Source organism: Ursus maritimus, unplaced genomic scaffold (assembly GCF_017311325.1).
Source record: "Ursus maritimus isolate PB19 unplaced genomic scaffold, ASM1731132v1 scaffold_17, whole genome shotgun sequence".
Taxonomy (NCBI): Eukaryota; Metazoa; Chordata; class Mammalia; order Carnivora; family Ursidae; genus Ursus; species Ursus maritimus.
In genome coordinates this window covers 23,691,322-23,715,568 of record NW_024424119.1, presented here as the reverse complement: position 1 = coordinate 23,715,568, position 24,247 = coordinate 23,691,322, and the positions used below count along the sequence as shown (strand labels likewise).

General features: G+C 39.3%; 1 protein-coding gene across 6 annotated transcripts in view; it reads left to right on the top strand.

The window, feature by feature from the left end:
• The window catches only part of UBAP2 (ubiquitin associated protein 2), a 115,723-nt gene that overhangs the window by 29,474 nt on the left and 62,002 nt on the right, over positions 1–24,247 (top strand). For 4 of the 6 annotated variants that reach the window (XM_040631535.1, XM_040631533.1, XM_008695124.2 and 1 more), the window contains exons 2-3: positions 17,023–17,100; positions 19,411–19,521. In XM_040631535.1, coding sequence (XP_040487469.1) covers positions 17,023–17,100; positions 19,411–19,521 — 189 coding nt within the window. Of the gene's footprint in view, positions 1–6,870; positions 7,011–17,022; positions 17,101–19,410; positions 19,522–24,247 lie in introns of all 6 variants that reach the window. The other 2 variants (XM_008695122.2, XM_008695121.2) reach the window with 1 other exon arrangement.

The window sequence follows — 24,247 nt, the reverse complement described above, 5'->3', positions numbered from 1 at the left end:
GGCAATAATAATCTTTTTTAGGGGCGCCTAGGTGGCGCAGTCGTTAAGCATCTGCCTTCGGCTCAGGGCGTGATCCCAGAGTTCTGGGATCGAGCCCCACATCAGGCTCCTTCCTCTCCCACTCCCTCTGCCTGTGTTCCCTCTCTCGCTGGCTGTCTCTCTCTGTCAAATAAATAAATAAATATTTAAAAAAATAATCTTTTTAAAAAAGATTTATTATTTTATTTTATTTGAAAGATTTTATTTAATTTGCAAGAGAGAGGGAGGGAGTACATGCGAGCATGAGTGGGGGGAGGGGCAGAGGGAGAAGCAGACTCCCTGCTGAGCAGGGAGCCCTATGCTGAACTTGATCCCTGAACCCTGGGATCTGTGACCTGAGCTGAAAGCAGACACCTAACTGACTGAGCCACCCAGGCACCCAAGATTTATTTATTATATTAGAGAGAGAGAGAGAAACAGAGTACATGATTGCGCTCGATTATGGGGAGGGGCAGAGGGAGAGGGGGAGACAGATCCCAATTAGGCTGCACATTCAGCTAGAGCCTGATACGGCCAGTATCACGACTCTGAGATCATGAGCTGAAACCAAGAGTGGGACACCCAACCAACTGAGCCACCCCGATGCCACAGTATCTATTCCTTAAGACTTTTGAGGCATGCAGTAAGATAAAAAATATGAGATATTTTGTAAACTAAAAAAAAAAAAAAAAAAAAAGTTACTCAAATGGATTCTTAGAACTTTTTACATGTTCCCTACAACATGAAATGTTATGACCATTCTAAATTAAAACTGTCTCCTTGCCATATGTTACCTCTCTCCATTTTCAGCATTTTCTTTAACTTGATACAACATTTTATATTTAGCTATTGGAATTGTATTTCTGTTTTGCCATTTTCCAACTCTTTCTCCCACCCATTTGTTTTGAAATATCTGTTTTATGGACGCAGGATTTATGCAAGTTCAGATGTCTTGAATAGCTAACTCTTGGGGTTGTACCAGAGCCACACCAAATTCTTAGTAGGTTCTGTTTTGAAAAATGCTGGTTTTATATATAATGCTTTCCCCATTTTAGGCCTTGGCAGTAGAGAGGGAAGTCCAGCTCTTTAAAAAGAGGAACTTGAGTGGCGGATGATGAGCTTCTCGGCTTCCCTAAGGGTGTGGATAGCATACAGGCTTAAGGGAGATAGGTTGGACCATTTAGGGCTGTGTTATATGTGTCTGTCCTGGATATCTCATCGATGGAATCATCTTATAAGTGGAATACAGTGTTAAATTCCAGTTATGAAGGCTCAACTTTGAAAAAAAAATTTGACACGGAGTATATTATTGTTTCTTGTGCCATATTTGGATCATTTGACTCAAACAGATATTTGTAGGTCATAGAGGGTTAGTTCCAGTTTGTACTCTGAAATGTGGTTTGGAGGGAAAGATGTATGGATTTTTCCCCAAAATTGTATTCTCCTAAAACAGCAGACTTTAGTATTTGTATCATCTCAGCAGATCTTGATAACAGCCATTTTCTCCAGAAAGAACACAGGTAGAACGATGATTAGGTATTAAGACTAGGTGTAAGTTTTTTTGAGGGTCAGAGAGTATGAGTTTTCCCTTAATTTTTCCTTTGGGAGCAAAACAGGTGCCTTTTGTTTTTAAGGGAGCAGAGAAGAGAGCCTATATAAAAAGTGTGATAATTATGAGATTTGATTCATAACCAAATGAGCAGTTATATTTTATTTTAAGTAATCTCTATACCCAGGGTGGGGCTTGAACTCACGACCCCGAGATTAAGAGTTGGAATGCTCTACTGACTTGAGTCAGCCCTCGTATTGTATTTTAAATTTGCCTGATCAGAGATACCCTTAAGAATAAGGGCCCTACTGGTTTAAGCATATTTTAGAGCTCTTCTAAATTTTTTTAAAGTTTATTTATTTTAGTAATCTCTGCACCCAATGTGGATCTCGAACTCACAACCCAGAAATCAGCAGTCACAATGCTCTTCTGATTGAGCCAGCCACGTGCCGTGAGAGTACTTCTAAATTCTTAGAGCATGGTTTTTAGCCTGGGCATCCATGGACATTGGCGGGGGCGGGGTGGTGGAGTGGGGTTGGCTATTGCTTTGGGGAAGGATATGAGAGGTGTAAACCTCTTAAAATTTTCACAAGGTAGAATTGTTCATGGATATGCATTTTTCTGGGGGAAAAGTCCATACTTTTCATCAAATCGTCTAAGTACTTAATGACCCAGAAGGCTTAACAAGAGTCACAATATCAGAGTGAAACACATTTTTTTTTTCATAAGATTTTGTTTATTTGAGAGAGAGAGAGAGCACGAATGTGGGGGAGGTGGCAGAAAGAGAGTGAGAAGTAGGCTCTCTGCTGAGTAGGTAGCCTGATGAGGGGCTCGATCCCAGGACTCTGGGATCATGACCTGAGCCGAAGGCAGACGCTTAAACGACTGAGCCACGCAGGCGCCCAGAATGAAACACATCTTTAATAAAAAATATTTAAAACGCACGTGGGTGGCTCTCTGGGTTAAGTGTCTGCTTTTGGCTAGGTCATGATCTTGGAGTCCTGGGATCAAGCCCCGCATCAGGCTCTCTGCTCAGCGGGGAGTCTGCTTCTCCCTTTCCCTCTGTGCTCACTCTCACACGTGTGCTCTCTCTCTCTCTCTCAAGCAAATAAATAAAATCTTAAAAAAAAAAACACCCAGAAAAGTATTATTTAAATGTGTTATTTTTACCTTCAGTGAGATTGTGAATCTTGCAGCCAGGATTGTAATAAGCTGGAGAGCCTTCTTTAGGAAGGGGATATTTTCAAGTTTATTGAAGCTTATGGGAAAGGGCCCCAATGTTAGAGGTGGGTATGAGCAGCTCTTCACCTGGTGACATCATCTACATCTTGAATAAATGGACTCTTTCTTGTTTAAAATCCAAATTCTTTTGTGGGATATTTCGATTACCACATGGTAAAATTTTAAATTTCATTTATTTGTCGAAGAGAGAGACAGAGAGAGAGCACAAGGAAGGGGAGAAGCAGGCTCCCTGATGAGCAAGGAGCTGGATGAGGGACTCATCCCAGGACCCTGGGATCATGCCCTGAGCTGAAGGCAGAGGCTTAACCGACCGAGCCAGCCAGGCATCCCTTGGGGATATTTCAACAAGGGATTTATTCATCTTAACCTGCATCTCCCTTGATTATTCAGTTAAGTTGTGATTCTGAATTTCTTTCTTTTTTTTTTTTTTTTAAGATTTTGTTTATTCATTTGACAGAGATAGAGACAGCCAGCGAGAGAGGGAACACAAACAGGGGGAGTGGGAGAGGAAGAAGCAGGCTCATAGCGGAGGAGCCTGATGTGGGGCTCCATCCCACAACACCGGGATCATGCCCTGAGCCGAAGGCAGACGCTTAACAACTAAGCCACCCAGGCGCCCCTGTTTTGTTGTTTTCAACATGTTCACTATGTCCACAGTAATCCTTTATTGGATTGTTTGGGCTTATTCTTGAACCTTATTCTCCAGAAGCTGTCATTTTCAACTCTTAGGTGTTTCTTATGCCTCCCCCTTTTTTTCTCAGTTTATATTTACACTTTCTTCTCTTCTATCCTCCCAATATTATATAGTAATTTTTGGTTAGATCGGTATTCACTGTCCATATTATTATAACCATATAAATGTTATAGTTGAGCCATGTCCCCCCCCCCCTTTTTTGGACTTAATAATTGTTTTGTTCACAGTCCTTAGATTTCTAGGTACCCACCACTGATAAACCTCTATTCTTGCTTTTGTATGTGCAAATTAGCTTCTAAAGGTTCTCAAAAACATTTTCTTGGAGGCATCTCTTTGGTAGCCCTCTCTTGTCCTCTAGTTAGATTTCATTGCTTCAGAGGCCTCCTGATAGCTGTCTTTGTGATCTTTTTTCACTGTCTTTTGGGTGAGCCGCCTTCTGTGTTGGACCCCTTTGTTAAGCCCCTCTGTTTTTGGCAACCATTCATCTGTTTTCTATCACTATAGTTTTGTCTTTTCCATAATGTCAAAAAAAAAAAAAAAGAATCCTATTGAATCATAATGAATTTGAGCCTAGATTCTTTCACTTAATATATTTGAGGTTTATCCCTGTTGTGTTTATCAATAGCTCATTCTTTTTTATTGCTGAGTAATATTCAACTGTATGACTGTGCCAAAGATAATTCACACTTTGAAGGACATTTGACTTATTTTCAGTTTTGGGGGGACTGAGTAAAGGTGCTATGAATATTCAGATGGTTTTTTAGGAAAGTGGCCCATGGCCATTCCAAGCTACTTGGGAGGCTGAGAAATAATGTATTTAGCTTTTTGCCCTCTTTACAAGAGGATGGCAAGGGAGAAATAGTATGTTGCAAATGGATATTGTTAGGTAATTCATGGTGTTAATTGTAAATAGCTTCTCCTTGGTTTGTTCTTTTGTTTTTGGTTTGTTTGTTTCCAGAGTGTCCTCAATGTTAGGTGTAGAGCCTTCTTAGAAAAAGAAAAAAAAAGAATTTTCTTCCTTCTTAGGCTGAGTAATAGGGGTGCATGGCTGGCTCAGTTGGTAGAGCATGCAACTCTTGATCTCAGCGTTCTGAGTTCAAGCCCCACATAAAAACTAAAAAAAAAAAAAAAAAAATATTACTCAGCCTCTTATGTATATGCTACATTTTGCTTATCCATTTATCTGTTGGTAGAAACTTGGGTTGCTTCCACTTTTCAGCTATTGGGTATAATAGTGCTATGAAGTGGGTATACAGATATCTCATTGAGACCCTGCTTTCAGTTTTTTCTTGGTATATACTCTGAAGTGGAATTACTGGATGCGATAGTAATTTTTTTTAAATTTATTTTATTTTATTTTTTTGGTGGTTGCTATACTGTTTTCCGTACTGGGTGTTCTATTTTACATTTTCACTAGCAGTATATAAGGGTTACAGTTTCTCTGTATCTGTATCTTCTCCAAAATTTAATTCCAATTTTTATATTAATTAATTTAGGATTTTATTATAGAAAGTGTGTGAGAGAGAGAGATCACAGCCAGGGGTGAGGGGTAGAAGGAGAAGCAGACTTCCCAGTGAGCAGGGAGCCTGATGTGGGACTCGATCCCAGGACCCCGGGATCATGACCTGAGCCGAAGGCAGATGCTTAATGTACTGAGCCTCTCAGGTGCCCTATTTATTTTTCAAAAGATTTTATTTATTTATTTGAGAGAGAGAACATGATTTGGGGGGAGGGGCAGAGGGAGAGAGAGAAGCAGACTGCTTGCTGAGCAGAGAGCTAAATGCGGGGCTCCATCCCAGGACCCTGAGATCATGAAGGCAGACGTCCAGCTGACTGAGCCACCCAGGCGCCCCTAATTTCTACTTTTAATTCTCATTATAATAGCCATCTTAATCGGTGTGAACTGGTATTTCATTGTTACAATCAGCTTTTTTTTTTTTTTTTAAAGATTTTATTTATTTGAGAGTGAGAGAGCACGCAAGCAGGGGGGAAAGGGCATAGGGGGAGGAGAGGGAGAGGGACAAGCAGACTCTGTGCTGAGCCCAGTGCAGAGCTTAATCCCACAATTTATGAGATCCTGACCTGAGCTGAAATCAAGAGTCAGGGATGCTTATTAACCGACTGTGCCAGCCAGGTGCCTCTGTTAATCATGTTTTGTTGGCATATTTAGTTATATGCTTGGGTCTTTGTAACTATTCAGTATTTGTCGACTGAATAAGGGAAAATGATATGCACAAATTGTTTTTGTGTCCTTGGAAGATATATTATTTAAAAGTGGGTTTTGTCTTTAGATATAGCTTAGTCTTGGATACACATTTTGAATTGGATTATTGTCAGATAAAATCTTGGCTGGATACATGTTGACTTTGGGCTCAAATAGCAACAGCAAATGGAAGAAGAAACTACATGTAGTGTTAACTGCATTTAGTGGTAAAATAAATACTGGTTAGAACGATTGGTGATATTTGAGATTTTGTTTAGAATTGCTATAATCATAAACCATAGACTTTTATTTCTTCATTTTTAAGCTTTATTTAATTATTATTTTTTAATTATTATTTTTTAAAAGATTTTATTCATGAGACAAGGGTGGGGGCAGAGGGAGAGGGAGAAGCAGGACCCTGGGATCATGACCTGTGCCAAAGGCAGATGCTTAACTGACTGAGCCACCCAGGCACCCCTTTATTTTTATTTTTATTTTTATTTTTATTTTTATTTTTATTTTAGAGTGCAAGTGAGAGTGGGAGGGGGAGTTTTAAGCAGACTCTGTGCTGAGCACAGAGTCCCAGATGGGGCTCGATCTCATGACCCTGAGATGACAATCTGAACTGAAATAAAAACTCGATGCCTAACCGACTGTACCATCCAGGAACCCCTAAGATTTTATTTTTTGTTGTTATTTATTAGAGTGAGCATGTGCGAGAGTGAGTGAGAGAGAGGCAAATGGAGAGAGAGAGGCAGACTCCCTCCCCACTGAGCAGGGAGCCTGGTGCAGTGCTTGATCCCGGGACTGTGGGATCATGACCTGAGCCAAAGGCAGACGCTTAACCAACTGAGCCACCCAGGCTCCTCTAAGATTTTATTTTTAAGTAATCTCTATACCCGACGTGGAACCCTGAGATCGAGTTGCATGCTCCACTGTCTGAGCCAGACAGGTGCCCCAACCGTAGACTTTTAGATTGCATTAGTAAATTTGGCTTAACTGTTCCTAGGAAAATGTAAAATCCTAATGGGTATTTTCTTGAGAATTTGTGTTTTAGAGAGCTGTTATGTTTTGTCTCATGTTTCTTCCTTATTCCTGAATTTTATCCTTGCCTTTTACTATGATTTGGAAGTTTAGCTTACTACCATGCCTGCTTTCTTGCAGATTTTCTATTTTGTACATACGTTATTTTGTATATACTGTATATGATGACTTCAGTGAGCAGTGACCGTTCCCGAGGTGCTCGGGAAAAAACACAAATTTCAGCGACACAGGCATCACAACTACAGAAACAAGTAGTACAGGTAAGTTTTTTTGGAACTCTTGTTTTGTGTAGAGTTAATTAGGGAGCACATACTCTTTGTAGGATACCTAGGATTTTGAATCTTATTTTTAAAAAGTAGGTTGTATTCAGTGGGAAAGAGAAAATATCATTGATTCAGGTACTGTTGGACCTTGTTCCTTATCTGTTTGTGAACTTTTTCCTCTCCCTATTAGCATCTAGGTTGTCCCCTTTTCTTTTTCTTTTCTTTCTTTCTTTTCTTTTTTTTTTTTTTAAGATTTTAAGTAATTTCTACACCCAATATGGGGCTTGAACCTAAAGCCCCGGGATCCAGAGTCGCATGTTCTACTGATTGAGCTAGCCAAGGGAACCTCCTTTCCTTTATTATTAACCTAGGTATGTGCCTGAATGTAATACGAAAATCTAGAATATATGGAGAATTTATGCTCTGAAGTAGAGAAGTGAATTATATGAGACTTATAAAAAGCTGCCTTTTCTTTCCAGCATTGTTACCTGGGGAGAGCCGTTTAATATTAAGATGACTTTTAATTAACAAGGTCAATATAAATAAAATATTTAATGTTAAGTTGTCCCTCCTTCTGGGGTGCCTAGGTGGCTCAGTCAGTTGAGTTTCTTCCGCTTGATTGCGGGTCAGGTCATGATCTCTGGGTGGTGGGATTGAGCCCCTCGTGGTGCTCTATGCTCATGGGGTGTCTGCTTGAGATTCTTTCCCTCTTCCTCTGCCCCTGCTAAAATAAATAAATAAAAAATAAATCTTAAAAAACAAATAGTCTCTCCTTCTGAATTTGTTTATATTATTATTTTAAATGAAGTGAGATAATTTAAGTAAAATGCTAAGTATAGTACCTGGTACAAAATTGAGCATTTTATACATGTTATTGACTAGATTTGCAGACGTTTTTTCAGAGGCCCATCATAAATTTCAGATTGATGATTTGACTATACTTTGATAGCTAATTATACAAGAATTTTTTTTTTTTTATAATCAGTGATGACCAGGTGTCCTGTTGATGTTAAGGGATACAGAGAGTAGACTGTACTTTTGTTGCTTTACATTTTTCAGTATAAGGTTAGCCTTAAATTTTGCTTCTATCAGTAGACTTACAACCCTACTGTTCAATGCCTGTTCCTAAATACATTTATCCCAATAAATAATTATTCACAACGGATATGAAAGACTACCTCTTGTTGCAAAAATTTGGACTTTTTATACTAGGCCCTCCTTTTGTAGGTGAATGCTTAAGTGGCTATTCATGAAACATTTTCTTATCAAAGAAGAAATACAAGTTATGAGGAATCATAGGTGCAACCCTGCTTATAATCAAATAAATATAAATTAAAACAACATTTTGTATTTATCAAATATGTCAAAATTAAAAGTGTAATCTTTTAGGGGTGCCTGGCTGGCTCAGTCGGTGGAGCGTGCGACTCTTAATCTCAGCATTGTTAAGTTTGAGCTCCACATTGGGTGTAGAGATTACTTCAAAATAAAATCTTTTTTTTTTTTTTTTTTTAAGTGTAATCTTTTAGGGGCGCCTGGGTGGCTCAGTTGGTTAAGTGTCTGCCTTCAGCTCGGTTCATGATCCCAGGGTCCTGGGATCGAGCCCTGCATCTGGCTACCTGCTCAGCAGGGAGCCTGCTTCTCCCTCTTGCCCCTGCTTGTGTTCTTTCTCTCTCTCAAATAAGTAACATCTTTAAAAAAAAAATTAAATTAAAAAAAAGTGTAAGCTTTTGAAGAGGGCCTAATTGAAATGTTGGGAATGTAAATTGTTTCCATTTCCCACCCAAGTAGAGTCCTTGGGCTGATTCCAGTGAATCAGAGTCTCCATACTGGAGGAGGGAGGGGTCTCTTCCTCCCAAGGGTTGTCACTATTAGTTTTTACATGGGCCCTTTGGGGACGGCTCATTTTATGTAATTAGATGAAAAACTGCCCACTGAGCTGTGGAAGGATTCTTAGACCCTTAGATTCCTGATTTTCCTTTTTAAAAAATTATGGGAGAATATCTCAGAAAAGTAGTATGAATAACATTGTTCATGTTCATTTATGCATTAATCCCGTTCTAGGATGTATTTCCTAAGGCAGTAACCTTAAACTGGGGGTGGGGGTAACGCTTTATTCTATAAGATGTTTGTTGCTCAATTCTAAATTTCCAAAGGTAGGTTATCTCAACAGGACACCTCTACCACAGTAGAGGGATGTAAGAGAGAGGACCATGAGCTCTTAGATTCTGAATAAAGTGGGTCTGTCACTTTACCAACTAGATGAATTACATAAGTCTTGTTGAACCTTACTTTAAAAAAAAAAAACAAAAAACCCAAACCAAAAAACATGCTTTGAGATTTAGAGAAAAGTTTCAAGAGCAGTACACATAATTCCTGAATATTCTTCATCCAGATCTCCCAGATGCTAACATTTTTACCATGTTTATATTTTTCTCCTTCCTATAAAGAAGAAACTACATACAGTTTTTCCCCAGAACCTTTTGAGAGTAAGTTGTAGATGTGGTGAATACTACATCTGAGTACTTCAGTATTTTTTCTCCCCCAAGGACATTATTACAAAACCATTATTAAAAAGTCAGGAAATCATGTAATCTACGGACTGTATTACTGTTTTCCCAGTTGTCTCAATAATGTCCTTTTTAGCTAATTAAGTCCTTTATCATACATTGTATTCAGATGTCCATTCTCTTCAGTCATTTTTAATGTGGTACTTCCTTTCCTGTTTTATAATATTGACCTATTTTAAGAATATAGGCCAGTTGCTTCGTAGAATATCTACCAATTTTAGCTTGTCTGAGATATTACTCATGATTATGATGGGGTTATGCATTTTTGAAGGCTTATTTATTTTATTTTATTATTTTTTTAAGATTTATTTTTTGAGAGAGCACGTGTGTGCATAAGCGGGGATGGGGGAGTAGGGGGGAGGGGCAGAGGGAGAAGCAGACTCCCCACTGAGCAGGGAGCCTGATGCAGGACTTGATCCCAGGACCCTGGGATCATGACCTGAGCTGAAGGCAGATGCTTAACCTACCAAGCCACCCAAGCGTCCCGAAGATTTATTTTTTTAGAGAGAGAGAGAGAGAGAGCGCGCGTGCGTGTGCGCCAGTGTGAGCTTGAGTGGGTGGAGGGGCAGAGGGAGAGAATCTCAAGCTGACTCCCCTGCTGAGTGGGGAGCCTGAAGTGGGGCTTGATCTCACGACCTTGAGATCACGACCTGAGCCAAAGTCAAGAGTCGGATGCCCAACTGACAGAGCCATCTGGGCTTCCCAGGTTATGCATTTTTGGTAGAAATACCATAAAAGTGATGATCTGTTCTTGATGCATCATATCATGTTGTTCAGGACATAGATTTATCCTATATACTGGTGGTCATTTTTATCATTTGATTGAAGTTTCTTGGGGTGCCTGGGTGGCTCCGTGGTTAAGTAGGTCTGTCTTAGGCTTAGGTCGTGATCCCAGGGTCATGGGATTGAGCTCCTTGTCGGGCTCCCTGCTCGGTGATCCTGCTTCTCCCTCTCCGTCTACCTGCTTCCCCGGCTTGTGCTCTGTCTCTGTCAAATAAATAAAATCTTTAAAAAAAAAAATAAAGTGACGTTTCTTTAGTATTATATGGAGAGATAAGAACTCTAGGTATTCATTCATTCATTCATTCATTCATTCATTTATTTATAAAAGATTTTATTTGCATGAGCGAGGGAGAGGAAGAAAGCACGAGAGGGGGGAGGGTCAGAGTAAGAAGCAGACTACCCGAGGAGCAGAGTCTGATGCGGGACTCTATCCAGGGATTCTAGGATCACGACCCAGATCGGAAGGCAGATGCTTAACTGACTGAGCCACCCAGGTGCCCTAGAACTCCAGGTTTTTAAAATGTGACATGGAGGGATGCCTGGGTGGCTCAGTTGGTTGAACATCTGCCTTTGTCTTGGGTCATGGGCTTGGGGTCCTGGGATCTGCAGTGTCCTTGCTCCTTGCTCAGCAGGGAGTCTGCTTCTCCCTCTCCCTGTGCCCCTCACCCTGTTTGCGCACCCCCCCCCCCCAATAAATACTTCAGGAAAAAAGAAGTGACATGGAATAGGATATTTACTTTTCAGGATGGTTGTAAGGAACTAAAATGGTATAGGTTGTATTCAGGAAGTGATAACCTTTACTCATTGTATATTCCATGTAAGTTATGAACTGATTATAATACTGTTTGAAATTATGTTGGAAAATGCCTGGCTCCTGATCAACTGAGACAGGACCCAAAATTATAGTATGGAACAATTGTTAAAACAAGAAAAAAAAAACCAAAACTAGTAGACTATGTTAATAATGTTTATTTTTGGGCGGTGGGCATAGGGATGATTAAAAAAATCATATTTCATTATATTTTCCAAATTTTGGGGGTAGCAGATATAACAAAAAATATTTGGCTTCCATAGAAAAGTTGTCAACACATTCTTCACTGTGAAAGTAGCTTAGCTTTGGGACACCTGGCTAGCTCAGTCATGGAGCATGCAATTCTTGATTTCCAAATTGTGAGTTTGAGCCCTATGAGGGTGTGGAGTTTACTTAAAAAATTATGAGGAAAAAAAAGAAGAAAGTAGCTTAGGCCATGATAAGCCAAGTGAATGAAAGAGATTTAGAGGAAGAGAATTAGTAATGCTGCTTTCTTGGCAAGACTTTTTCAACCTGACAGTTGGGTGGTGGATGTCACTGATGTTTGTCATAGGGTAGGGTATACTCACATTGTTTAACTTCAAATTATCAGTTGATTTTGCTTTTTCCTCTCATTTCTCAAGTTGTACAGATTTTTTGACATTTCCCAGAGTTTGTCCTGACAAGTTTCCTGTCTTACTTGAATTTATGTTTGTGGTTTTCTTTATCACATATTTAAAGTAATTTTCTTGGCTAGGGTAGTCAACAAAGGTAAAAAATATTTAAAGTTCTGATTTAAAATACTTTTTATTTCATTAGTATGATAGGCTAGTATTGCAGTTCTGTAGTCGTAAACGGCTGTTAAGTGCATCAGGTCTGCTTTCAGAAGTTATGTCTAGATAGCCCTCTCAGTAATAATACAGATGATATCACTGAAGAGAAATGCAAAGAATATTTGAGTTATAGTATTTAAGCTGAGAAAATTAAGTCTGAATAAATTAGTAATTGGTGTTTACCTAATGTAAGACTTTACATTTTATTTTTTTATTTTTAGATATATATATGTATATTTTTAAAGTAGACTCCACACCCAACATGGGGCTTGAACTCAAAATCCCGAGATCAAGAGTTGCATGCTCTACTGACCGAGCCAGCCAGGGACCCCTTAACTTTACATTTTAGAAATACGGGGGTGAAACAATATAAAATGTAAAAAATATGTGGAAGCCCCAGACTGTTGCCTATAGCAAAATGCTATTATTAATAACTGTTCTTACAATCTTTAGTGAAAGTCAACTCAAGTGTTTTCTTGTTAATACTTTGTATGATAGTTTAATAGAGTCAAGGGAAGCATTTTTTATGTGTGTCTGTAACTTGTGTACATTAAGGAAGCACAGGCAGTTCTCAGGCACTTTTCAAGTTTAAATATTGCTCCTTTTAGATCTACTATTGGTGACTGTTTTCCCCCCTGCCCTATTACTTTTAATCCCACACCCCTTTCGAAAGATACTACAGCCAAAATCTCTGGTTTTAGGTGTGTCTTGTACTCTTTGACATTGCTCTATGCTGTATTTTCTGTCTGAAATGTTTTGAAACAGGCACATTCTTTTTTTTTTTTTTTTTTAAGATTTTATTTTTTTATTTGTCAGCAAGAGAGCACAAGCAGGGGAAGAAGCAGGGTGAAGTGTTGAAATTTTTTCCCCCTAACATTTTATTATGAAGATGTTCAGATACAAAGAGTAGTTGAAAAGAGTTGTATGGTGAACACCCATACACTCAAAATTAGCTTTTTTTCCCTTTTTTAAAGATTTTATTTATTTATTTGAGAGAGGGAGACAGAGTGCATGCGCTCATGCCCACAAGCCCGAGGAGAGGGAGAAGCAGGCTCCCTGCGGGGCTCAATCCCAGGACCCTGGGATTATGACCTGAGCCAAAGGCAGACGCTTAACTGACTGAGCCACCCAGGTGACCCAAAATTAGCTTTTTGATATGTTTGCTTTATTACATCTAATTAGCTATCCATTATTTTATCTTACTTTCTTGATGCATTTCAAGGTAAATTAAAGTCATCAATATACTTCAGTCCTAAGCACTTTTGCATACATACATACATAACTAGAGTTGGATATTTGTTTAGGTCCCTCTCTCCCCCCACCTTTTAAGGTGAAATTTACACAGAGACATTTTAAGTGTTATCAGATCATTTTTTGTTGCTTGCATGTACCTGTATAACTCAGTCCCCTCTCAAGATACAGAACATCACCCTCATCCCAGAAGGTTCTGTGGATTTTATTATGTTTTCTTGCTGCAGACATCCTGCCTTCTTTAGGGTTCTGGAGATTTTCTTTATGTACTTCTGATTGCTTTCACCTTGCCTCTACCTCTCATTTATATCTTTCTGTGTGCCTCTTTTCCCTTCAGACTCTGCAGGTTTCCCATAACTAATGTGGACTGTATTCTCTCAGTTTTCTAGTCCTTGCACATGTTGTAGTCATTTTCCTCAGTCTTCAAGTATAAAATGACCGAAAAAAAAAAAATCATCTCCCTTTACATCCCTTCCTTATGGCAACCACACTAGCCTAGACCCTCATTACTATATTCTTAGACTGGTAAAATAGTTTCCTTCCTAGCTGGGAGGCAGCATGATTGATATATTGGGCACTACATACCTGTGGTAGTTAGGAGAACTGTGCCTTTAACACCCAGCATAGAGTATTAGTAAATTGCTTAGGGGCATACTATGGAGTTGAACTGTATTACTATGTTTAAGATCTTTGCTAGCAATAAAATCAAAGCTCCACTTCATGATTTAATAGTTTTTATAATAGGAACTTTTCTGATCTTATGGAAAGATAATGCTTCAGGGATGAAGAATTTCATGATGGTTGCTTGCCAGATTGTTGTTGGCCCTTTCCTGTATAACAGTTTTAATATGTTTTTTGGAAATTTGCATGCATATTGTAAGGGTGTATAGTTGGACATTTTCCATCTTTATATATGTATCCTCCTCCTTTCCTTGCTTAATTGCCTGAGGACTTTCTTGTCTAATTGCTTTAATTAGACCCTCCAGTACAAAAGGCTAGAACAGACACCTTGTTTTGTTCTTGATCTTAGGGGGAAAGCTTTCAGTTGTCTTTCACTATTAAGTATGTTGTTAGCTGTGGTATTTGTAGGTGCCTTTATTAGGTTGAGGAAGTTCCCTTCTATTTCTAATTTGTTGAGTCTTTGTTATCATGAAAGGATACTGGATTTTATCAAATGCTTTTTCTTTGTTTTCTGAAATATTCATGGGGTTTTGTTTTATTAATAGATGTATTACATTGTTCAGATGTTAAATTACCTTGAGTTCTTGGGATAAACCTTTCTTGGTAATAGTATATAATCCTTCTTGTATGTTCCTGGTTTGCTAGGATTTTGTGAGAGATTTTTCATCCATAGTGGTATTTTTCTGCAGTTATCTTTTCTTGTGATGTTTTTGATTTTGGTATCAGGATAAACTGACCTTGTAGAATGAGTTAGGAAGTGTTCCTTTCTGTATTTTTTTGGAAGAGTTTGTAAAGAATTGATATTGGTGTTAATTCCTTCATCATTTGGTAGAATTTACCAGTGAAGCCATCGGGCCCTGGGCTTTTCTTTGTGGGAACTTTTTATTTATTTTAAGTAGGCTCCACATCTATCATGGGGCTTGAACTCATGACCCTGAGGTCAAGAGTCACATGCTCTTCTGACTGAGACAGCCAGGCACCCCTGTGGGAACTTTTTGATGGCTTATTCAGTCACTTGTTACGGAGTTTTCATTTTTCTTGACATAGTTTCAATAGTTAGTGTCTTTTTAGCAATTCTTCTTTTTTGTCTAGGTTATGCAGTTTGTGGCATACATTTGTTCATGGAATTCTCTTATAATCCTTTTTATTCCTCTAACATAGGTAGTGATGTCTCCTATTTCATTCCTAATTTTAATGACCTTAGTCTTCTCTCTCTTTTTTTGGCTGATCTAGCCAAAAGGTTTGTCAGTTTTGTTGATTCCCCCCTGCCAAAGAATCAGATTTTTTTTTCCTCTTATTTTTCTATTCTCTTTTTTACTTATTTTTACTGTTGTCTCTGTTATTTCCTTTTCTTTTTTTAAGATTTTATTTATTTATTTGATAGGGAGAGAGACAGCGAGAGAGGGAACACAAGCAGGGGCAGAGGGGGAGGGAGAAGCAGACTTCTAGCTGAGCAGGGAGCCCGATGCAAGGCTTGATCCCAGGACCCTGGGACTATGACCTGAGCCAAAGCCAGATGCTTAACAGCTGAGCCAGCAAGGCGCCCCTGTAATTTCCTTCTTTAAAAAACCTATTTTGGGGGGGCGCCTGGATAGCGCAGTCGTTATTAAGCGTCTGCCTTTGGCTCAGGGCGTGATCACAGCATTCTGGGATTGAGCCCCACATCAGGCTTCTCCGCTGGGAGCCTGCTTCTTCCTCTCCCACTCCCCCTGCTTGTGTTCCCTCTCTCGCTGGCTGTCTCTGTCAAATAAATAAATAAAATCTTTAAATAAATAAATAAATAAATAAATAAATAAATAAATAAATATTAAAAAAAGAATAAAAAACTATTTTGGAAGGGGCACCTGGGTGGCTCAGTTGATTAAGTGTCTGCCTTCGGCTTAGGGCATGATCCCAGGCTTGGGGCCTAAGCCTGCACTGGGCTCCCTGCTCAATGGGGAGTCTTCTTCTCCCTCTCCCTCTGTGCTCCCCTCCCCCGCTTGTGCTTTCTGCCCAATCAACTGAGCCACCCAGGTGCCCCAAGAGTTACTTTTTTATATAGTAACTTTCTAATTTTTTATTGCCAAAAATACTGCAAAGGAAACAGCAAAATTCAGTAATTTGATTTTTTAAAAAAAGTGTGTTGGCCCAAAAGCCACTGGAAGAGAGTTTTCTGTTAGGGTGACTAATTTTAGCATTTGAAAGTTTCCTTTTTTTTTTTTTAAAGATCTTTTTTGTTAGAGAGAGAGAGCACAAGCAGGGGAAGTGGCAGGCAGAGCAGGGAGAGGGAGAAGCAGGCTCACCGATAAGCAAGGAGCCCGATGCAGAACTCGATCCCATGACCCTGGGATCATGACCCAAGTCGAAGGCAGCTGCTTAACTGACTCAGCCACCCAGGTGTCCTGAAAGTTTCCTTTTTCTTAAAAATTTTTAAATTGTGGCTAAAAAAAAAAAGTAACTTAAAAAAATATATGTATTTTTTAGGTTTTATTTATTCATCTGAGTGAGAGAGACAGAGAGCACAAGCAGGGGGGAGAGGCACAGGAAGAAGGACAAGCAGACTACTGTTGAGCAGGGAGCCCGATGCAAGCCTGGATCCCAGGACTGTAAGATCATGACCTGAGGTGAAGGCAGACAGCTAACCGACTGAGCCACCAGGCACCCCTAAAAATAATTTTTAATAGTTAAATACAGCCTTTTTCTTTTCAGAGCTGACCAGGATATCTTAAAAGAGTTGACAGCAGAGCCTTTTGGTTTTTTGACAGACGTGCTGGTTCTAAGCCTGTGTCCTAGCAGTCTCCATTACTTCCTGTTCTTCCAATTTTCTGTAGTTCTTATTTACTCCATTTCCCCAAGAGAAAGAACATTTAAGTGAGTAACATGGCCAGTTAAGATGAATAATAATTTCAGGTCATTTGGCCAAAGGACTGGAACCCTTATGCCATTTAATTTGATGTTTATTTGGCTTATGGCAACAGGTTATAAACATTTGAGAGCTCTAATCAGTATTTTTGTTACCATAGCACTATAGTGCTTGAGGTTTTTATGTTTTTCAGGAGATTTTGGCATCTAACTTGTATTTTAGGTGCTCAGATGTTTTTAACAATTTTGTATGTACTTTTCAGGCAACAGCTGAACAGATGCGTCTCGCTCAAGTGATCTTCGATAAAAATGATTCAGAATTTGAAGCTAAAGTTAAACAGGTATATTTGTGGCAAAGGATACTATTATTTGGCAGTATAATCTTCCTAGTTACTAGTGTTACCAACAATGAGCTAGACATTTGTGAAGAAGCAAACTGACCTTGTCTGTACCTGTGTATAGAAAGTACATTTAGTATTTGGCAAGTTCTCAGAAAATTTTGTTTAATGTTAACTGAATTGCCTTTTCCAACATGGTGGTGATTCCAAACTTATGCTGGAAAAATATGTCAGTAAATTTTAGGGTCATGTCTTCATTTAGAACTTTAAGGAGAGGCCTTTTTGATAATACAAATTTCAAAATCTTCAAAAACCTGATGAGGCTTCTTTTCCCTTCAAGATTCTAGAAATCAAGCTGTATAACCCTACCTCTGTCCAGATCTTGGTAGAGGTCTACAAGTAATTGTTCTTGGAGTGAATGTCCCACAGTGAGCTTGTTACTGAGAGTTAGCTGGAAAAGGAAAGGAACCTTGGTGGTTTTCACTGACACCATAAAGAATTACAGAACAGCGGAATGAAAGCAAAGCAGAGTTTTATTAAAGTACACCCCAAGGAAGAAGCGGGCTAGTCAAGAGAGACAATGGCCCTGGAAACTTGGTGGTGTGGGCTTATATCAGTTTTTTCTCTTGGGTGTGTCCTTGGGTTGCAGCATTTGAGTGACAAGCCTGGATTATATAACAATTAGCCAACTACCATGTCCTTTCCCAAGTTGTATTCAGAATGTCTGCATGGTGTAGGAAACTGCAACATTATTTCTATTTTAGAGACATTAGGTCAAATAAGGACAAGCTGCTGCTTTCTACAAAGTGCAACAAGCACAACAAATTTAGCTCTTTACTCCTGCCCAGGAGGTTGTAACCATAAACCCATGGCTAAATGGGTAGAATGGGGTGGTCCTCAGGCTGTCCTCAGTTGGGGCTCTCCATCATGATATCTAAGGTCCATCCTTGTATTGCTCATGCCTAGCTTCCTGCCTAACTTTTTAGCCCTTTACTCTCTAAACTCTGTTTATACTTACAGTTGCTGTCATTAGACTAATGGTAATATTTTTAGAAGGCCATAAAAAGGATTTATTAAAAATGATAGGACTTATTCTCTGGAATGAGATTTATGTACAGTTGGAGACCTACTTCAACATATCATACTGTCTTTTATCTGAATAGTATAGCGGATACAGAAAAAAGAGCCCTGGTCCAGGAGTTCAGAGTTTTATGGTTAAACTTTAGTTCGATATTTTACTAATCCAGTCACTGGGGGTAATTTTGATACTTAATGTTTGTTCTTACCACTTGTATATTACCGGTATTGGGTTAATACAGACACTGATAAAAACTGACACTAGTTGATATCCAAAGACCAAAGCACTGGAAAGTTGTAGTGTGTGTTGTAGAACTTTCACTGTGCAATGCAGGGAAGAAAGCAGAGAGAGAGTAGTGTATAGTGCAAAGAGCTCTATCCAGGATACCTAGATACCAGATAGGCCTTTTTATTAATTAGTTTTTTGACAGAGAAATCATTTCAGATGTTGGTGTCAAACTGTTCTGAACAGTAGTACATATTAAAACAGTTAAATGTGTGTAAAACAGAATAGATAACTTAAATCGTATATTTGTTCACTGGTAATTGAAAAACCTGTATTGTACCTAATCTGTGATTGTACTTGTGATGAAAATGTTAAGTAGCTTAATCTCCCTTGTTAAAGAGAATGTACCAAGGGGATTTCTTTGATTACTTCAAACCTAGCACCCTGTTGAAGCTGCTTGCACAGGTACTATGTCTAGGAGTGTTTGTGATAGCTGTAGAATTGCACTTGTGAGACCTTTGGGTGTTGTTGCTATGTATGTGGAGTGTTCTGATCCAAGTGGTGATAAACCACATAGGGAATGTTTTCTTTGTACAAAATAGTTGGACTGGATATTTTGGTAATGGTGGCCATATACACATACTATTTGAGTAGTTCAGAATTTTGGGAATCCCAGGCCACTGAACTAAATTGGAGTAGTCAGAGCTGATCTTGAGTATGCTGAGAATGTTGGTTTATATGTATGTGTATACTGCTGATTAATAATCTGATACTTGGTCATCTTGGAGGAGAGTTGATTTGTAGTTTGGCTCTTCTGTATTGATGAAAAGACAAGTGATGGTCACAAAAAGCAGGTAAACCTGTTCTTGCATTATAAGCTCAGAGTTTGGAAAGAGGCCATCTTCATGTGGAAAGATTGTGTAATTTCTATTTTTAAATAGAAGAATCTTAAAATTGGTCTCAAGTGCCATTTTGGGGTCCCGTTAACCATTTTCTTATAATTTCAACAGCTTATGGAAGTGACGGGGAAAAATCAGGATGAATGCATAGTGGCCCTACATGACTGTAATGGAGATGTGAACAAAGCTATCAATATATTGCTGGAAGGGAATTCAGACACGGTAATAATTATTAATAAGTATTATTAATTGATTTGCAGTGCTAAGATTTTTCTCCAATTGCATATTGCATTTTGGACTTCACTTTTTTGGGAGGTGGGGGTGAAGGGAATAATGGGTTCCATTCCATGTTTGTTCTAAGACCAGAAAGAACACTAACCTGAAATGACTGTTTTTGTTACATATGGTTTCTTCATGAAGTTGTAGAATCTGAGGACTCAAAAGTGAACTTGATCATCTACTTCAGCCTTACACAGTTCCCAAATTCTCTGGGCCTGTAGACATTTTTACCACCTGAAAAACTTGTCTTGGCTTCACTGCTTGTGTTTCTTCATCTCAATCATCATCTCTTACTATTCCTTAAATCTCTAGACTAACAGAAAACCAGGATTTGCTGGTATATCTATTTGCTTATGTGTGACTATTCTACAGGCACATTTTCATGACCATTTGACAGATAAAATAAAAAAGAAAGGTGTTACTGTTGGTTTTTTTTCTTAAGCTTAGTAAATTTTGAGGAATGTGCAGACACACTAAGCTTTATCCTTTCTATTTTAGGAAGGATACAACTAAAGGCACAGTAGGCAGTTGTCAGCCCTAATTTCTTGATTTCTGCATGGAGATTGCACATTATATTGCTGCTTCTTTTCTTCTCTTTTCTTTTTTTAAGGTTTTATTTATTAGAGAGAGAGAGAGTGCGTGTGTGTGTGTGTGTGTGTGTGTGTATGTGTATGTATGTGTGTGGATGAGAGAGAGAGCAGAAGTGAGGGGAGGGGTAGAGAGGGAGGGAGAAGCAGAGTTCCCTGCTGAGCAGGGAGCCCAACTCAAGGCTCGATCCTAGGACTGTGGGATTATGACCTGAGCTGAAGGCAGCTGCTTAACCACCTGAGCCACCCTGGCACCCTGTGCAATGTTTCATTTGTATTTTTTTAATTAGTTAATCAGAGAGAGTGAGCACGAGCAGGGGGAGGGGCAGAAGCGGGGTGGGGAGGAAGGAGACTACCCACTGAGCAGGGAGCCTTTGCGGGGCTCCATCCCAGCACTCTGGGATCATGACCCGAGCTGAAGGCAGTCGTTCAACCAACTGAGCCACCCAGGCGCCCAATGAAATTTTCATTCTTAAGGATAAGGCTGTATTAGGGAAAGGCTATATAAAAATGAGCTGTTGTGACAAGCTCAGACGTAAAATGAGTATCTTTATTTAATATGAAATAAGCGGAATGAGTTATATAATTATAAAAGTCAGATGTTTGGGATAGTATTTCACTGTTTGAGTATAGCAGTATCTGTGGGTAAAATTCCATGCAAGATAACACTAGTCTGTCAGTTTGTTGGGAAAATACATCATGTTAAGTGACAATATAAAATTTTGAATAGTTTTTGTTTGCTGATACTTAAGTTTGTATTTTCTGGGTTTTATAAAATATGGGGAATATGTTTATCTCATTGATAATGGATACAGTATAGAATGGCTCTCAGTTTTTGTTTGTTTTTGTCTTTTTTTGTATAGAGGGAGAGAGAGTGGGGGACAGACATAGGGGAGAGGGAGAGAGAGAATCCTAAGCAGGCTCCATACTGGTGCAGAGCCTGACTCAGGGCTCGATTTCACAACCCTGAGATCATGACCCAAGCGAAAATGAAGAATTGGACACTTAACTGACTGAGCCACCCAGGCGCCCCTAAACTACCTCCTTTATTTTTATATGTGTGTGTGTATGTATGTATATACACTGTGAATAAATGAAGTATTTCCAAATTGTTAATTGGAGGGCCTGTTTTCTTTTTATATATTCGAGGTAGGTCAGGATACTACTTTGTATTGCCTTTCCTTTAGCTCTCGCTGACTTCATTCTTTTTCTGTGGTAGTGGGTGAATTTTTAAGTCTTAAATAAATGTCCGGTTCTCTTTGTTTTATTGAGTCTTAACTTCTTATGCTCCTTCGGGACCGAACCCTAAGGAGGTAGTTCTGGGTTAAATGATAAAGAACATATCTTTGGTTTCCTTGAATCTGGAAATCATGTGGTGAGGTTGGATCTAGTTTGGTTTCTTCATAGATCAGAAAATAGCAAATTAGGGCCTGAATACAGACAGAAAAGGCGTATGCTTGTTGAGAGATGAGAAGGCTGTGGTAGAAAGGAGAGGCAGAGGGAAAGTCCTTTTGAAACTGGTTTTTTTTAGGATCATTCTTCATAGTGTTTGTCTTGTCACCTACCTGATTGCTGTCTGTAGCAGCCATGGCTAACCAGCTGTAAGGTATGTCTTCCCTTGACTGGGGTAGTTTATTGGCGTGGAGGTGCTAGACAAAATAAACACTGTAGGGTTGCTAGGAGCAAGAACGTTTAAAATAAACCATGAAAGCAAATATATCTTGTTCTATTGACTAACCTTATTTTGTGCCAGGATCTTCTGAAACAAAATTATTATTATTTTTAATTTTATTTACTTATTTGAGGGAGAGAGAGTGAGAGGGAGAGCACAAGCAGGGGAGGGATAGAGGAAGAGGGAGAAGCAGGCTCCCGCCGAGCAGGGAGCCCAGTGCAAGGCTCGATCCCAGGACTCCAGGATCATGACCTGAGCTGAACGCAGTTGCTTAACCGACTGAGCCATCCAGGCACCCCTGAAACAAAATTATTACTTTGGGGGGAAAAAAAATTAAGTGGAATTGTCCATGATAATTTTAAGGATGAGTTTGTCTTTCATGTAAGAGGAGCTGTCACAAAGGAAGACATTGAACATGATCATAAGTACTAATAAACCTTTTATTTATTATAATGCTCTTTTGAGTGACAGAATAGTTCTGAAATATCAGTCTCTTGCATTAATGTACTTTTTTTTAAAAAATTTTTTTCAAGTAATGTGTTTGTGTTGTGTAGTTCCTGGCAAATATGAGGAGGTGGGCGAGTGATATTTATTTAGCCGTCCCTGGAAAGCTGCTTTTCTGATCACTAAATGTAGTGTCTGGGAGGACCATTCCTCTTAGACTTTCTTCAGACCTATTGTACAAGTAGCCAAATACAGATAACAAAGGGTCAGAAGTTCAGTTGAAAGTCTTTTGTAATTGTTTGGTTTATTTGAAAGCTTGTGTGCATGCTCACAGACTGTTGTGCCAAATGTGCGATACTCGCTTTAGCATTTACAGTGGCATTAGACCAATTGCCCCTTAAGTTTGCTCTCCTTACTTCCTCCACAAATAAGTTCTTGTCAGTCTTGAATCAAGCCCAAGACTTGATTATGGGTATCCTTTGCTAAATGAAATGGGGTAAGATGTTTTTCTCAAATGTTTCACATACAGGGGCGCCTGGGTGCTTAGTCAGTTAAGCGTCTGCCTTCTGCTCAGGTAATGATCCTGGGCTCCTGGGATGGAGTCCCCCTTCGGGCTCCCTTTTCAGTGGGGAATGTGCTTCTCCCTCTGCCCTTCACCCTGCTTCTGCTCTCGTGCATGCACATTCTCTCTCTTTCTTTCTCTCTCGAAAATAAATATATATTTAAAAAAAAAAAAGACAATGTTAATTGTATACACTATGCACCTATGCTGGCTCTACTATGTGTACCTTTTCTAGGACTTCTAGAATTTACCTTTTGTCTTGTTAACCTAAGAGGACAGGATTCTATCTTACATAGTTGTCTTGTTTGTTCATATTAGCAAGCATAATCGAGTTTGTACACTGCAGAATTATTTCTCTGGAATAAATGTGCTTTATTGTTTTCTCTAATTAAAAAAACAATGCAGAGGGGTGCCCAGGTGCCTCAGTCAGTTGAGCCATCTGCCTTCCGCTCAGGTCATGATCTCAGGGTCCTCGGATCGAGCCCTACATTGGGCTCTGCACTGGCGGGGCATCTGCTTCTACTTCTCCCTTTGTGTGCTCACACGCTCTCTCTCTCTCTCTCTCTCTCTGTCTCAAATAAATAAAATCTTTTAAAAAAAGCAGTGCAGAATGATAAAAAATTAAGTGTCTTCATTTAGGTAACTACTCCTTTCTTCAGTATATATGTATATATACAGGCTTACATTTGAACCAAAAAATATAATCCTGTTTTATACACTTGTTAGTTGGTTAGCTTGCTACACTTACATCATGGATCTCTTTCTGTGTACGCCTGGATAACTTATTTCCTAAAGATTTTATTCATTTATTAGAGCCAGAGCATAAGTGGAGGTGAGAGGCAGAGGGAGAGGCAAAAGCAGAGAGGGAGAAGCTCAGTGCTGACTCCATCCCAGGGCCCAAGGTCCCGGGATCATGACCTGAGCTGAAGGCAGATTCTTTTTTTTTTTTTTAAGATTTTATTTATTTATTTGACAGAGCTAGAGACAGCCAGCGAGAGAGGGAACACAAGCAGGGGGAGTGGGAGAGGAAGAAGCAGGCTCCCAGCAGAGGAGCCTGATGTGGGGCTCGATCCCATAACGCCGGGATCACGCCCTGAGCCGAAGGCAGATGCTTAACCGCTGTGTCACCCAGGCGCCCCTGAAGGCAGATTCTTAACCGATTGAGCCACCGATTGGGGCACCCAGGTTCCCCAACCTGGGTAACTCTAAGTGGCTACATACTGCTCCATTTGTGGATGTTTTAGAGTAGTTAGTCTTTTAAGGTAGACATTTGGAGGATTCCCCCACCCTTCATTCTAACCATCGTCTGTATGTATATAAATGTTTGCACAATTAACAAAATTATTTTCTGTGAATAAAGGCCTAGAACTAGAATTGCTGGGTCAAAAGCTGTGAACTAATTAC